The sequence below is a fragment of the Oncorhynchus gorbuscha genome, linkage group LG24, assembly GCF_021184085.1.
Source record: "Oncorhynchus gorbuscha isolate QuinsamMale2020 ecotype Even-year linkage group LG24, OgorEven_v1.0, whole genome shotgun sequence".
Lineage (NCBI taxonomy): Eukaryota > Metazoa > Chordata > Actinopteri > Salmoniformes > Salmonidae > Oncorhynchus > Oncorhynchus gorbuscha.
This window is the reverse complement of record NC_060196.1, coordinates 1,659,121-1,674,277: the sequence shown is the minus strand read 5'-3', so window position 1 is coordinate 1,674,277 and position 15,157 is coordinate 1,659,121. Positions and strand designations below refer to the sequence as shown.

Below are 15,157 nucleotides of genomic sequence, written 5' to 3'. Positions count from 1 at the left end.
GGTCAAACAGGAAAGATATAACCCCACCCACTTTGCCAAAGCACAGCCCGCACACCACTAGAGGGATATCTTCAACCACCAACTTACCATCCTGAGACAAGGCTGAGTATAGCCCACAAAGATCTCCGCCACGGCACAACCCAAGGGGGGGCGCCAACCCAGACAGGATGACCACAACAGTGAATCAACCCACTCAGGTGATGCACCCCCTGCAGGGACGGCATGAGAGAGCCCCAGTAAGCCAGTGACTCAGCCCCTGTAATAGGGTTAGAGGCAGAGAATCCCAGTGGAAAGAGGGGAACTGGCCAGGCAGAGACAGCAAGGGCGGTTCGTTGCTCCAGAGCCTTTCCGTTCACCTTCCCACTCCTGGGCCAGACTACACTCAATCATATGACCCACTGAAGAGATGAGTCTTCAGTAAAGACTTAAAGGCTGAGACCGAGTTTGCGTCTCTGACATGGGTAGGCAGACCGTTCCATAAAAATGGAGCTCTATAGGAGAAAGCCCTGCCTCCAGCTGTTTGCTTAGAAATTCTAGGGACAATTAGGAGGCCTGTGTCTTGTGACCGTAGCATACGTGTAGGTATGTACGGCAGGACCAAATCAGAGAGATAGGTAGGAGCAAGCCCATGTAATGCTTTGTAGGTTAGCAGTAAAACCTTGAAATCAGCCCTTGCTTTGACAGGAAGCGAGTGTAGAGAGGCTAGCACTGGAGTAATATGATCAATTTTTTTGGTTCTGGTCAGGATTCTAGCAGCCGTATTTAGCACTAACTGAAGTTTATTTAGTGCTTTATCCGGGTAGCCGGAAAGTAGAGCATTGCAGTAGTCTAACCTAGAAGTGACAAAAGCATGGATTAATTTTTCTGCATCATTTTTGGACAGAAAGTTTCTGATTTTTGCAATATTATGTAGATGGAAAAAATCTGTCCTCGAAAAATCTGTCCTTCCCCTCTCTCTCCCTTCCCCTCTCTCTCTCCCTTCCCCTCTTTCTCACTCCCTTCCCCTCTCTCTCTCTCTCTCCCTTCCCCTATCTCTCTCTACCTTCCCCTCTCTCTCTCTGTCTCCTTCTCTCTCTCTCTCTCTCTCTCTCTCTCTCTCTCTCTCTCTCTCTCTCTCTCTCTCTCTCTCTCTCTCTCTCTCTCTCTCTCTCTCTCTCTCACTCTCCCTTCCCCTCTCTCTCTCTCCCCTTCCCCTCTCTCTCCCTTCCCCTATCTCTCTCTCCCTTCCCCTCTCTCTCACTCTCCCTACCCCTCTCTCTCACTCTCCCTTCCCCTTCCCCTTTCTCACTCTCCCTTCCCCTCACTCTCTCCCTTCCCCTCACTCTCTCCCTTCCCCTCTCTCTCTCTCTCTCCCTTCCCTATCTCTCTCTCCCTTCCCCTCTCTCTCTCCCTTCCCCTCTCTCTCTCTCTCACTCTCTGTCTCTCTTCCCCTCTCTCTCTCTCTCCCTTCCCTCTTTCCGTCTCTCCTTTCCCCTCTCTCTCACTCGCCCTTCCCCTCTCTCTCCTCTCCCTTCCCCTCTCTCTCACTCACTCTCCCTTCCCCCTCTCTCTCTTCCTTCCCTCTCTCTCTCCCTTCCCTTCTTTCTTTCTCCCTTTCCCCTCTCTCTTACCCTTCCTCTCTCTCTCTCCCTTCCCCTATCTCTCTCTCCTTCACCTCTCTCTCACTCTCTGTTCCCCTCTCTCTCTCCTCTCCCTTCCCCTGTCTCTCACTCTCCCTTCCCTCTCTCTCTCCCTCACTCTCACTTCCCTCTCTCTCTCTCTCTGTTCTCTCCTTCCCCTCTCTCTCTCCCTTCCCCCTCTCTCTCTCTCTTTTGCCCTCTCTCTCTTCCCCCTCTCTCTCCTCTCCCTCCCCTCTCTCTCACTCTCCCTTCCCCTCTCTCTCACCCACTCTCCTTCCAATCTCTCTCACTCTCCCCTTCCCTCTCTCTCTCTCTCCCTTCCCCTCTCTCTCTCTCCCTTCCCTCTCTCTCTCTCCCTTCCCCTCTCTCTCCCTCTCCTCTCTCTCTCTCTCTCTCTCTCTCTCTCTCTCTCTCTCTCTCTCTCTCTCTCTCTCTCCCTTCCCCTATCTCTCTCTCCTTCCCTTCCCCTCTCTCTGTTCCTCTCTCTCTCACTCTCCCTTCCCCTCTCTCTCTCACTATCCCTTCCCCTCTCTCTCTCTCCCTTCCCCTCTTTCTCTCTCTCCTTCCCCTCTCTCTCTCACTCTCCCTTCCCCTCTCTCTCACTCTCTGTTCCCCTCTCTCTCTCTCTCTCTCTCTCTCTCCCCTCTCTCCATCTCTCCTTTCCCCTCTCTCTCACTCTCCCTTCCCTCTCTCTCTCTCCTTCCCCTCTCTCCCTTCCCCTATCTCTCTCTCCCTTCCCCTCTCTCTCTCACTCTCCCTACCCCTCTCTCTCACTCTCCCTTCCCCTTCCCTTTCTCACTCTCCCTTCCCCTCTCTCTCTCCCTTCCCCTCTCTCTCTCCCCTTCCCTTCTCTCTCTCTCTCTCCCTTCCCTATCTCTCTCTCCCTTCCCTCTCTCCCCCTCTCTCTCCCTCTCCCCTCTCTCTCTCTCTCTCTCTCTCTCTCTCTCTCTCTCTCTCTCTCTCTCTCTCTCTCTCTCTCTCTCTCTCTCTCTCCTCTCTCTCTCTCCTTTCCCCTCTCTCTCTCTCCCTTCCCCTCTCTCTCCCTTCCCATATCTCTCTCTCCCTTCCCCTCTCTCTCACTCTCCCTACCCCTCTCTCTCACTCTCCCTTCCCCTTCCCCTTTCTCACTCTCCCCCCTTCCCCTCACTCTCTCCCTTCCCCTCTCTCTCTTCCCTTCCCTCTCTCTCTCTCTCTCCCCTTCCCTCTCTCTCACTCTCTCTCTCTCCTTCCCCTCTCTCTCTCCCCTTCCCTCTCTCTCACTCTCTGTTCCCCTCTCTCTCTCTCCCCTTCCCCTCTCTTCCCTCTCTCCTTTCCCTCTCTCTCACTCTCCTTCCCCTCTCTCTCTCACTCTCCCTTCCCCTCTCTCTCACTCACTCTCCCTTCCCCTCTCTCTCACTCTCCCTTCCCCTCTCTCTCTCTCCCTTCCTTCTTTCTTTCTCCCTTTCCCCTCTCTCTTACCCTTCCTCTCTCTCTCTCCCTTCCCTTCCCTATCTCTCTCTCCCTTCACCTCTCTCTCACTCTCTGTTCCCCTCTCTCTCACTCTCCCTTCCCCTGTCTCTCACTCTCCCTTCCCCTCTCTCTCTCACTCTCACTTCCCCTCTCTCTCTCTCTCTCTCCCTTCCCCTTCTCTCTCTCCCTTCCCCCTCTCTCTCTCTTTTTCCCTCTCTCTCTCTCCCTTCCCTCTCTCTCTCTCTCCCTCCCCCTCTCTCTCACTCTCCCTTCCCCTCTCTCTCACCCACTCTCCCTTCCACTCTCTCTCTCTCTCCCTTCCCCTCTCTCTCTCCCTTCCCCTCTTTCTCTCTCCCTTCCCTCTCTCTCTCTCTCTCACTCCCTTCCCCTCTCTCTCTCCCCTCTCTCTCTCTCTCTCTCTCTCTCTCTCTCTCTCTCCCTTCCCTCCTCTCTCTCTCCCTTCCCTCTCTCTCTCCCTCCCTTCCCTTCCCCTCTCTCTGTTCCACCCTCTCTCTCACTCTCCCTTCCCCTCTCTCTCACTATCCCTTCCCTCTCTCTCTCTCTCCTTCCCCTTCCCCTCTCTCTCCCTTCCCCCTCTCTCTCTCCTCCCTTTCCCCTCTCTCTCACTCTCTGTTCCCCTCTCTCTCTCTCTCTCTCTCTCTCTCTCTCCCCTCTCTCCGTCTCTCCTTTCCCCTTCTCTCTCACTCTCCCTTTCCCTCTCTCTCTCTCCCTTCCCCTCTCTCTCTCCTTCCCTCTATCTCTCTCTCCCTTCCCTCTCTCTCACTCTCCCTACCCCTCTCTCTCACTCTCCCTTCCCTTCCCCTTTCTCACTCTCCCTTCCCTCACTCTCTCCCTTCCCCTCTCTCTCTCTCCTTCCCCTTCCCCTCTCTCTCTCTCTCCCTTCCCCCCTATCTCTCTCTCCCTTCCCCTCTCTCTCTCCCTTCCCCTCTCTCTCTCTCTCACTCTCTGTTCCCCTCTCTCTCTCTCTCCCTTCCCCTCTTTCCGTCTCTCCTTTCCCCCTCTCTCTCACTCGCCCTTCCCTTCCTCTCTCTCCTCTCACTCTCCCTTCCCTCTCTCTCACTCTCCCTTCCCCTCTCTCTCACTGACTCTACCTTCCCCTCTCTCTCTCTCTCTCCCTTCCCCTCTCTCTCTCCTTCCCTTCTTTCTTTCTCCCTTCCCCCTCTCTCTCTCCCTTCCTCTCTCTCTCTCTCCCTTCCCTCTCTCTCACTCTCCTTCCCCCTCTCTCTCTCTCTCTCTCTCTCCCTTCACCTCTCTCTCACTCTCTGTTCCCCTCTCTCTCACTCTCCCTTCCCCTGTCTCTCACTCTCCCTTCCCTCTCTCTCTCACTCTCCCTTCCCCTCTCTCTCTCTCACTCTCCCTTCCCTCTCTCTCCCTTCCCCCTCTCCTCTCTCTCTTTTGTCCTCTCTCTCTCCCTTCCCCTCTCTCACACTCTCCCTCCCCTCTCTCTCACTCTCCCTTCCCCTCTCTCTCACCCCTCTCCCTTCCACTCTCTCTCACTCTCCCTTCCCCTCTCTCTCTCCCTTCCCCTCTTTCTCTCTCCCTTCCCCTCTCTCTCTCCTCTCCCTCTCTCTCTCTCTCTCTCTCTCTCTCCCCCCTATCTCTCTCTCCATTCCCTTCCCTCTCTCTCACTTTCCCTCCCCTCTCTCTCTCCCCTTCCCCTCTCTCTCTCTCTCTCACTCTCCCCTCTCTCCTCTCTCCCTTTCCCCTCTCTCTCACTCTCCCTTTCCCTCTCTCTCCTCTTCTCTCTCTCTCTCCCTTCCCCTATCTCTCTCTCCTTCCCTTCCCTCTCTCTCTCACTTTCCCTCCTCTCTCTCCTTCTCTCTCTCACTCTCCCCCCTTCCCTCTCTCTCTCACTCTCCCTTCCCTCTCTCTTCTCTCTCTCTCTCCTTCCCCTCTCTCTCTCTCTCCCTCCCCTCCTCTCTCTTCTCTCTCTCCCCTCTCTCTCTCTCTTCCCCTCTCTCCTCTCTCCTTTCCTCTCTCTCTCTCTCTCCCTTCCCTCTCTCTCTCTCACTCTCCTTCCCCTCTCTCTCACTCTCCCTTCCCTCTCTCTCTCTCCATTCCCCTCTCTCTCTCTCCTTCCCTCTCTCTCTCTCTCCTTTGCCCTCTCTCTCCCTCTCCCTCTCTCTCTCACTCTCCCTTCCCTTCTCTCTCTCTCCCTTCCCCTCTCTCTCTCTCCCCTTCCTCTCTCTCTCTCTCCCTTCCCCTCTCTCTCTCCTCCTCTCTCCCTTCCCTCTCTCTCACTCTCCCTTCCCCTCTCTTCTCTCTCCCTTCCCCTCTCTCTCTCACTCTCCCTCCCTCTCTCACTTCCCTCTCTCTCTCTCACTCTCCCTTCCCCTCTCTCTCCCTTCCCCTCTCTCTCTCTTTTTCCCCTCTCTCTCCTTCCCCTCTCTCTCTCCCCTCCCCTCTCTCTCCTCTCCCTTCCCTCTCTCTCTCACCCACTCCCCTTCCTCTCTTCCCCTCTCTTCCCCTCTCTCTCTCTTCCCTTCCCCTCTCTCTCTCTCCCTTCCCCTCTCTCTCTCCCTTCCCCTCTCTCTCTCTCTTCCCTCTCTCTCTCTCCCTTCCCCTTCTCCTCTCTCCATTCCCTCCCCTCTCTGTTCCCCTCTCTCTCTCACTCTCCCTTCCCCTCTCTCTCTCACTCTCCTTCCCCTCTCTCTCTCACTATCCCTTCCCTCTCTCTCTCTCCTCCCTCTTCCCTCTCTCTCTCTCTCCCTTCCTCTCTCTCTCCCTTCCCCTCTCTCTCTCTCTCCCCTCTCTCTCTCTCTTTCCCTCTCTCTCTCTCTCCTTCCCTTCCTCTCTCTCTCTTCCCCCTCTCTCTCTCTCTCCCTTCCCTCTCCTCTCTCTCTCTCCCTTCCCCTCTCTCTCCCTCCCTTCCCTCTCTCTCACTCTCCCTTCCCTCTCTCTCCCTCTCCACTTCCCTCTCTCTCTCCCTATCCCTTCCCCTCTCTCTCTCTCCCTTCCCCTCCCCTCTTTCTCTCTCCCTTCCCCCTTCTCTCTCTCACTCTCCCTTCCCTCTCTCTCTCTCTGTTCTCCTTCTCTCTCTCTCTCTCTCTCTCTCTTCCCCTCTCTCTCTCTCTCTTCCCTCTCTCTCTCCTCTCTTTCCCTCTCTCTCTCTCCTCCCTTCTCTCTCTCTCTCCTTCCCTCTCTCTCTCTCCCTTCCCCTCTCTCTCTCACTCTCCCTACCCCTCTCTCTCCCTCTCTCCCTTCCCCTTCCCTCTCTCTCACTCTCCCTTCCCCTCTCTCTCTCCTCTTCCCCTCTCTCTCCCCCTCCTCTCCCTCTCTCCCTTCCTCTCTCTCCCTCCCTCTCCTTCTCTCTCTCTCTCCCTTCCCCTCTCTCTCTCCCTTCCCCTCTCTCTCTCTCCCTTCCCTCTCTGTTCCCCTCTCTCTCTCTCTCCTTCCCCTCTTTCCGTCTCTCCTTTCCCCTCTCTCTCACTCTCTCTTCCCCTCTCTCTCACTCTCCCTTCCCCTCTCTCTCACTGACTCTCCCTTCCCCTCTCTCTCTCCCCTTCCTTCTCTCTCTCTCTCCCTTTCCCTCTCTTTCTCTCTCCCTTCCCCTCTCTCTCTCTTCCTTCCCCTATCTCTCTCTCCCTCCCTCACCCTCTCTCTCACTCTCTGTTCCCTCTCTCTCTCTCTCCCTTCTTCCCCTGTCTCTCACTCTCCCTTCCCCTCTCTCTCTCACTCTCACTTCCCCTCTCTCTCTCTCTCCCTTCCCCTCTCTCTCTCCTTCCCCTCTCTCTCTCTTTTCCCTCTCTCTCCTCCTTCCCCTCTCTCTCCTCTCCCTTCCCTCTCTCTCTCACTCTCCCTTCCCCTCTCTCTCCTCTCTCTCTCCCTTCCCCTCTCTCTCACTCTCCCTTCCCTCTCTCTCTCTTTCCCCTCTTTCTCTCTCCCTTCCCCTCTCTCTCTCCTTCCCCTCTCTCTCTCTCTCTCTCTCTCTCTCTCCCTCTTCCCCTATCTCTCTCTCCATTCTCTTCCCCTCTCTCTGTTCCACTCTCTCTCTCTCTCCCTTCCCCTCTCTCTCTCCTCCTTCCCCTCTCTCTCTCACTATCCCTTCCCCCTCTCTCTCTCTCCCCCTCTTTCTCTCCTCTTCCCCCCTCTCTCTCTCACTCTCCCTTCCCCTCTCTCTCACTCTCTGTTCCCCTCTCTCTCTCTCTCTCTCTCTCTCTCTCTCTCTCTCTCTCTCTCTCCCTCCCCTCTCTCTCTCTCTCCCCTCTCTCTCACTCTCCCTTTCCCTCTCTCTCTTCCCTTCCCTCTCTCTCCCTCTCTCCCTTCCCTTCCCCTCTCTCTCTCTCTCCCTTCCCCTCTCTCTTCTCCCTTCTCTCTCTCTCACTCTCCCCCTTCCTCTCTCTCTCTCTCTCTCCCTTCCCACCTCTCTCTCTCCATTCCCCTCTCTCTCTCTCCTTCCCCTCTCTCTCTCTCCTCTCTCCTCTCTCTCCCTCCCTCTCTCTCTCTCACTCTCTCTCTCTCTCTCTCTTCCCTCTCTCTCTCTCTTCCCCCTCTCTCTTCCCTCTCTCTCTTGCCCTCTCTCTCTCCATCCCCTCTCTCTCTCAATCTCCCTTCCCCTCTCTCTCTCCCCTTCCCCTCTCTCTCTCTCACTCTCTCCCTTCCCTCTCTCTCCCTTCCCCTCTCTCTCCCTTCCCCTCTCTTCTCCTCTCCCTTCCCGCCTCTCTCTCTTCTCCCTCTCTCTCTCTCTCCCTCTCTCTCTCTCTCTCCTCCCCTCTCTCTCACTCTCCCTTCCCCTCTCTCTCTCTCACTCTCCCTTCCCTCTCTCTCTCTCCCTTCCCTCTCTCTCTCCCTTCCCCTCCCCTCTCTCCCTTCCCCTCTCTCTCCTTTCCCTCTCTCTCTCTCTCTCTCTCTCCTATCTCTCTCTCTCTCTCTCTCCTCTTCTCTCCTTTCCCTCTCTCTCTCCCTTCCCCTCTCTCTCTCTCCTTCCCTTCCCCTCTTCTCTGTTCCACTCTCTCTCACTCTCCCTCCCTTCCCCTCTATCTCACTCTCCCTTCCCCTCTCTCTCTCACTCTCCCTTCCCCTCTCTCTCTCCTTCCCCCCTCTCTCTCTCCCTTCCCCTCTCTCTCTCTCTCCTCCCCTTCTCTCTCTCTCTCTCTCCCCTCTCTCTCTCTCTTCCTCTCTCTCCGTCTCTCCTTTCCCCTCTCTCTCTCACTCTCCCCTTCCCTCTCTCTCTCTCCCTCTCCCCTATCTCTCTCTCTTCACCTCTCTCTCTCACTCTCTGTTCCCCTCTCTCTCTCTCCCTTCCCCTCTCTCACTCTCCCTCTCCCCCTTCCCTCTCTCTCTCTCCCTTCCCCCTCTCTCTCTCCATTCCCCTCTCTCTCTCCCTTCCCCCTCTCTCTCTCTCTCCTTTGCCCTCTCTCTCCCTTCCCCCTCTCTCTCTCACTCTCCCTTCCCCTCTCTCTCTCTCTCCCTTCCCCCTCTCTCTCTCCTTTGCCCTCTCTCTCTCACTTCCCCCTCTCTCTCACTCTCCCTTCCCCCTCTCTCTCACTCTCCCTTCCCCTCTCTCTCTCACTCTCCCTTCCCCTCTCTCTCTCACTCTCCCTTCCCCTCTCTCTCTCACTCACTCTCCTTCCCCTCTCTCTCTCCCTTCCCCTATCTCTCTCTCCCTTCACCTCTCTCTCTCTCTCCCTTCCCCTCTCTCTCTCACTCTCCCTTCCCTTCCTCTCTCTCTCTCTCCTTTGCCCTCTCTCTCTCACTTCCCCCCCCTCTCTCACTCTCCCTTCCCCTCTCTCTCTCTCTCCCTTCCCCCTCTCTCTCTCTCCCTTTCCCCCTCTCTCTCCCTTCCCCCCTCTCGCCCTCCCTTCCCCCTCCCTTCCCCCTATCTCTCTCCCTCCCCTCTCCCTCTCTCTCTCCCTCCCCCTCTCTCTCTATAGAGATTATTCACGTCAAATGAGTGTATTGTCTAACGTCTGTGGAAGATAGCAGATATTTGTTCAGATATTTGACTTTAGTCATTTTGGTATGATGCACCTTCTAAACCGGACTGCTGACATTTACAAACTGATTGAATTGTATTGACAGACTAACAGAATGCTCAAATAGTTTATGAAGCCCAGAATTTTTCCAGGTGGATCCAGGCAATACATGAAAACAAATAGTATATATATATATATATATATATATATACAGTAGCAGTCTAAAGCTTGGACACAGCTTCTCATTCAAGGGTTTTTCCTTTATGTTTACTATTTTCTACATTGTATAATAATAGTGAAGACATCAACACTATGACATAACACATATGGATTAATGTCATAACCCCCCAAAAAGTGTTAAACAAATCAAAATGTATTTTAGATTTTAGATTCTTCTTCGACCCTTTGTCTTGATGACAGCTTTGCTGTTCTACAACTTTTGACCGGTAGTGTATTTATTTATGTTCGTCTGTTGTTGTGTGTCTTTGTTGATGTTGTGATGTCATGTTGCTCATTCTGCTTAGTAATGTTATACATAACATAGATCAGGCATTGACGATGTAAGCCCCCCCCTCCCCTCCCCTCCCCTATCATCACCACCCTGCACAACAGAGCGACATACACACACTCAGCACCAGCACCCACAGACGCCGATTGATTTCAACGGAAATCAAAGTCACATGCGGATCGAACAACAGAGGGCGCGGGAGCACCGAGGAGGCAGCGTGTGTCGACGCTGCCGGAATGCTAAAGACACAAATCCTCCTGCTACCAATGCAGCACGGAGAGAGAGAGAGAGAGAGAGAGAGAGAGAGAGAGAGAGAGAGAGAGAGAGAGAGAGAGAGAGAGAGAGAGAGAGAGAGAGAGAGAGAGAGACGAGTTACCATGTTGTCCCATCCCTCAGAGCCGCGCTTTAACGGCTGTCTCAGCATACTGTACATGACCTGCGTCTCCCTCACAGCGTTATGAATGGAGTGGAGACCGGGGAAGCCCCCCGCCCCTCCTTCCCCCACTTCCGGACCGAATCCTGGTGGGTTGGGGGTAACATTGTCGGCCCTGACTGGACCGGGCCTGGTATAATTTAATTAAAGGGAAAGAAACCAGGAGAGCTGGAAGGAGGGAAGGGGGCATTGGGATTGTGGTTGCGGTGGGATGGAGGACAGAGAGAGAGAAAGAGAGAGAGAGGTACTGCAGGTAAAGCCTTATCTCTCTCCTCTTCCCTCCGCGACGCCTTTTGTTGCGTTCTGTAGCCTAGCGGTACACTGCACGAGAGGAGCCGGTTGCTGCATTGCGCTCACCGAGCAGCGCGTGCTGCGGGTCAGCCCGCGGAGATAGAGAGAGTCTGTGGCTGTAACGTCTTCAGTATATATAGTGTGTGTGTGTGTGTGTGTGTGTGTGTGTGTGTGTGTGTGTGTGTGTGTGTGTGTGTGTGTGTGTGTGTGTGTGTGTGTGTGTGTGTGTGTGTGTGTGTGTGTGTGTGTGTGTGTGTGTGTGTGTGTGTGTGTGTGTGTGTGTGTGTGTGTGTGTGTGTGTGTGTGTTTAGTGCCGCAGTCAGACAAAAGAAAACGCTACTTCATTATTCTACAGGGAACAACTATACCAAACAAGAACTATACTGCAACGATTCTAACCGACTGACTCAAATATTGACGAAAATAAAACAAACTATTCAAATATAATACTTACCCTTTTACAGGCCTAATCATGTAAAATGAAAATATATATTATTATAAATTATTAAATAATATCCTTATTATTATTATTAGTCTATATGTTTGCCCTTCGACCTTTAGCCACAGGGGTCATATCGTGTATTCATATAAATCTGATAGCTGTTACTATGAGACGTCATCAGAGAACCACATGCCGCCGGATGAATGATGACATTCAGATGAGCTGTTGTGGGTCATAACTGGATAAAGAAGTCTCAGTCATTATTAAAACGTGTGTGTTTGTGCCGGTATTACGTTAGTGGGGCGATTTCCATTTAAACCCCAGTCCCCGTAGCCTGTCCAACGCTGGCTGGCAACCGTACAACACAATAAAATAAAATGCCGATTGTGCAGAATACGTTCCCATTATATTCCTCTGACAACCAATATCCCTTCCTTCCCTGCATCCTCTTTGTGAATAAAGATATTCCCCTCATCTCATCCCACCCTGAGCCACGTAAACGCCACATTGAATCTAGTGCAGTGACAGCGAGGAGGATAGGTCTGTTACCGATACACACACACACGCACACACCGTGAGCGACACAACACTGCCTCTCGTTCCGTTCTCCCGTTTCAGCTGAACGATCAAGTTACGTGGCTAGGGAAATGTTGCAGTGAAGAGTGAGAGAGAGAGAGAGGCGGAGAGAGAGAGAGAGAGAGAGAGAGAGAGAGAGAGAGAGAGAGAGAGAGAGAGAGAGAGAGAGAGAGAGAGAGAGAGAGAGGGGGAGAGAGAGACTGCAGCATCATTTCAGATCAGGCAGAAAGCAAGCCACGCGCGCACATGCAGTGCAGTAGAACGTGCAGGTGAGAGAAAGAAAAAGAGGGAGAAGGCGAGCGTGGAGAATGAACGATGGAATGCAGGACTCTTGGAAAATACGCATTTTCTCTCGGTTCATGACCGAAACATCCTCGCGAACGCACAAGGAATTATAATTGACCGGTTTGTTGACTTCGGGATCTCTTTTGCTTTTTAAAAAAAACAAGGGTTGCTGATGTGAGCGAGCTCCGGTTTACGGTTTAGATTATTATTCCGTCCCGGGAAGTGGCTGTGAAAAGCACTATTGTCTTGTGAAGTTCCGTGAAGGCATTCGACCAACTGCTTGGCACGTTGCTTCACTGCGGGGAAAAACACACGCGTAGTTCAGACTCATACCGGGGAGCGAGAGGTAAGAAACCACAATTAAACTCTAAACGATTACCGGACGATATCAAATACTTTACTTTTAAACCGATTGTGTTACGCTTTGTGGATGTAAATATTTTTTCACAACATTAGTGATTCGGGGTCCTGAGACAGAGTCGTGTACAGTTTTCTTTGTGGAAGTGCTGCATTGCAGTTTCTCTTCAACTCGTCAAAACCGCCGAGAGAGCCCCTCGGTCCCCCGGAACGCGACCGGAATTAAGCGAAATTACTAACGGACTAATATAACTGATACGAGAGTCCTCAAGAGAGGGAGAAACGGAATACGTCTCCATCATAAAAAGAGAGAGCGAGAGAGAGTCAAGTGGATTAATTAACGTGAGTGGATGATTTGGTTTCTCTCTTCTTGCTGGATGGATTTGCTGATATCTTTGTGCTCTGAACATCCCAGCGAGACTTAGAGGAAGTTTATTTTTAAACCCAAAATCTCAACAATAAAGAGAAAGACAAAAGAATAGAGAAAACAGAGATCCTGACTGAAACAGAGATATCCAACCCGATCACATTAACCACAGAGAGTCTGATCTGCAGTGTGTTATTAGAGTGCTGTGAAGCTTTCCTGAACCCCAGGCAGCGGAACTGCCAAGAGAGAGAGAGAGAGAGAGGGGGAGAGAGGGAGGGGGAGAGGGAGAGAGAGAGAGGGGAGAGTGGGAGGGGGAGAGAGAGACGGGGGAAGAGTGAGAGAAAGAGAGGGAACAAAGATATACAGCCCAGATAGACACATTAACGACAGAGAAGGAGGGAAAGGTAGAAATATAGATACCCAGAGAGAGAGAGGAAAGAGACAGGGAGAGAGAGGAATAGAGAGAGAGAGAGAGAGAGAGAGAGAGAGAGGGGAATAGAGAGAGAGAGAGAGAGAGAGAGAGAGAGAGAGAGAGAGAGAGAGAGAGAGAGAGAGAGAGAGAGAGAGAGAGAGAGAGAGAGGGGAAAGAGACAGGGAGAGAGAGGAATAGAGAGAGAGAGAGAGGGGAATAGAGAGAGAGAGAGAGAGAGAGAGAGAGAGAGAGAGAGAGAGAGAGAGGAGGGGAACGGCGGGAGCCATGCGGAGGACAGGGGTAGGTGTCTGTGGTGGAGCAGTGTTCTCCTGCTCGGTAACGCTAACTGGACCGGGGGAGTTCCACCTCCTAGTCCTTCTCCTACTAACGATGACTCAGCTCCCGGTCGCTGACTCGGCTCTCCGTTACCGGGTGGCTGAGGAGGGCCCCGCAGACGTTATGATCGGTAATGTGGCTGCCGACCTCGGCCTGTCCGCGGGCACCGGCTCCGGAGATGTCACATTCGCCCTGGAGAGCGGCTCGGAGTTCTTCAAGATTGATAACGTTACCGGGGAGCTGACTACCGGGCAGCGGAGGATTGACCGGGAGAAGCTGTCCCAGTGTCAGATGATCTTCGATGAGAACGAGTGTTTCCTGGACTTCGAAGTGTCTGTGATCGGTCCGCTCCAGAGTTGGGTGGATCTCTTTGAGGGCCGTGTGGTCATCACCGACATCAATGACAACACTCCTTCGTTTCCGTCGTCAGTGCTGACATTATCTGTCGAGGAGAACCGTCCAATAGGCACGCTGTATCTGTTACCCACGGCGACGGATCGCGACTTCGGGCACAATGGGATTGATCGTTATGAGTTGATTCAAGATGGCAGCTCTTCCGGGTCGGCGGGGTCAGGGTTGGGGTCAGCGAGGAGAGCAGCCGGGGGGCCTATGGGAAGAGCGGATGGAACAGGAGGAGGAGGGGATAGGAGGAGAGGAGCATTGGATAACAACGGAGGAGGTGCAGGAGGAGGTGCAGGAGGAGGTGTGAGGAGCAGTGTGTTTGAGCTCCAGGTCGCCGACACGCCCGACGGCGAGAAACAACCGCAGCTGATCGTGAAAGGCCCTCTGGACCGTGAAGCACGCGACTCGTATGAGCTGGTTCTACGGGTCCGGGACGGTGGGAACCCTCCTCGCTCTTCCCAGGCGCTCCTCCGTGTCGCCATCACCGATGTCAACGACAACAGGTAGGATGAAAACGTAGTCTCGTGAAAAGCATGAGCTGAGGCACACCCAAAAATGTTAGTAGAGGTGCTGACTAATGGAGAGTAAACTGTCTAAAAAGTTGGATTGGTTTACCCATTAAACTAAAGAGCTGGAATAGTAGCATCAGCATAGAGAAACACTAGCTAAATTAGCATAGAGCACAACTGGCTAAATTAGCATAGAGCACAACTGGCTAAATTAGCATAGATCACAACTGGCTAAATTAGCATAGAGCACCACTAGCTAAATTAGTGTAAAGCGCCACTAGCTAAATTAGTATAAAGCACCACTAGCCAAATTAGCATAGATCACCACTAGCTAAATTAGTATAAAGCATCACTAGCTAAATTAGGTTGAAAAGCACAAACAATGTTTTCTAAATACATGGTATTTCTTTATGGACAACAGCCCGCGCTTCGAGAGAGCCATCTATGAGGCCGAGATGGCGGAGAATGCGCCTCCCGGAACCCCCGTCCTCCAGGTGCGCGCGTCGGACCGCGACGTCGGCGTCAACGGACAGGTGGAGTACGTCTTCGGCGCTGCCACGGAATCTGTCCGCCGTCTCCTCCGACTGGACGAGGCTACCGGTTGGCTGAGCGTCCTCCACAGGATTGACCGGGAGGAAGTGGCCCAGTTACGGTTCACGGTTACGGCAAGGGATCGCGGTCAGCCGCCGCGCACCGACCGGGCGACCGTAGTCCTGGTGGTCCGGGATGAGAACGACAACGTTCCGGTCGTGGAGATCAGGAAGATCGGACGGATTCTGGTGAGGGACGGAGTGGCGCTGGTACCGGAGAATGTTCTGGTGGACACGCCGGTGGCGCTGGTTCAGGTGTCAGACCGGGACCAGGGGGAGAACGGAGCGGTGACCTGTACGGTGGTCGGGGACGTACCGTTCACCCTGAAACCAGCGGGAGAGACGGCGCTCCTGCCACTGCCCGCGGACGACGCCTTCGACAGGTGAGATGAAAACACATTGATCTGTTTCGAGTTTATTTTATTTTCATTTATAAAGTTAAGTTCAGAGTATTCCAGCACGGCGCACCGAGAGGCTGAAATAGTATTGGAGCATCAACGTACAGCACCATAACATAAACCTGACAGATACGTTTAGCTGAAATTCACAAAAATCACATACGTTATGTTAATTTGAGCCATATAAATTCAAAATGTCCTATATTTAGATTTTGCGATGTAACTCTCCTTCCACAGGAGGAAGTAA

The 15,157-nt window shown here is 53.1% G+C and overlaps 1 protein-coding gene across 1 annotated transcript in view; it reads left to right on the top strand.

Annotated features, from left to right (window-relative positions):
• The first annotated feature begins 12,880 nt into the window (after nucleotides 1-12,880).
• pcdh7a (protocadherin 7a) overlaps nucleotides 12,881-15,157 on the top strand; it is an 89,665-nt gene continuing 87,388 nt past the window's right edge. The window contains exons 1-2 of the mRNA XM_046327616.1: nucleotides 12,881-13,916; nucleotides 14,344-14,895. Of these exons, the coding sequence (XP_046183572.1) occupies nucleotides 12,961-13,916; nucleotides 14,344-14,895 (1,508 nt within the window). The 5' untranslated portion in view covers nucleotides 12,881-12,960. The remainder of the gene's footprint in view (nucleotides 13,917-14,343; nucleotides 14,896-15,157) is intronic.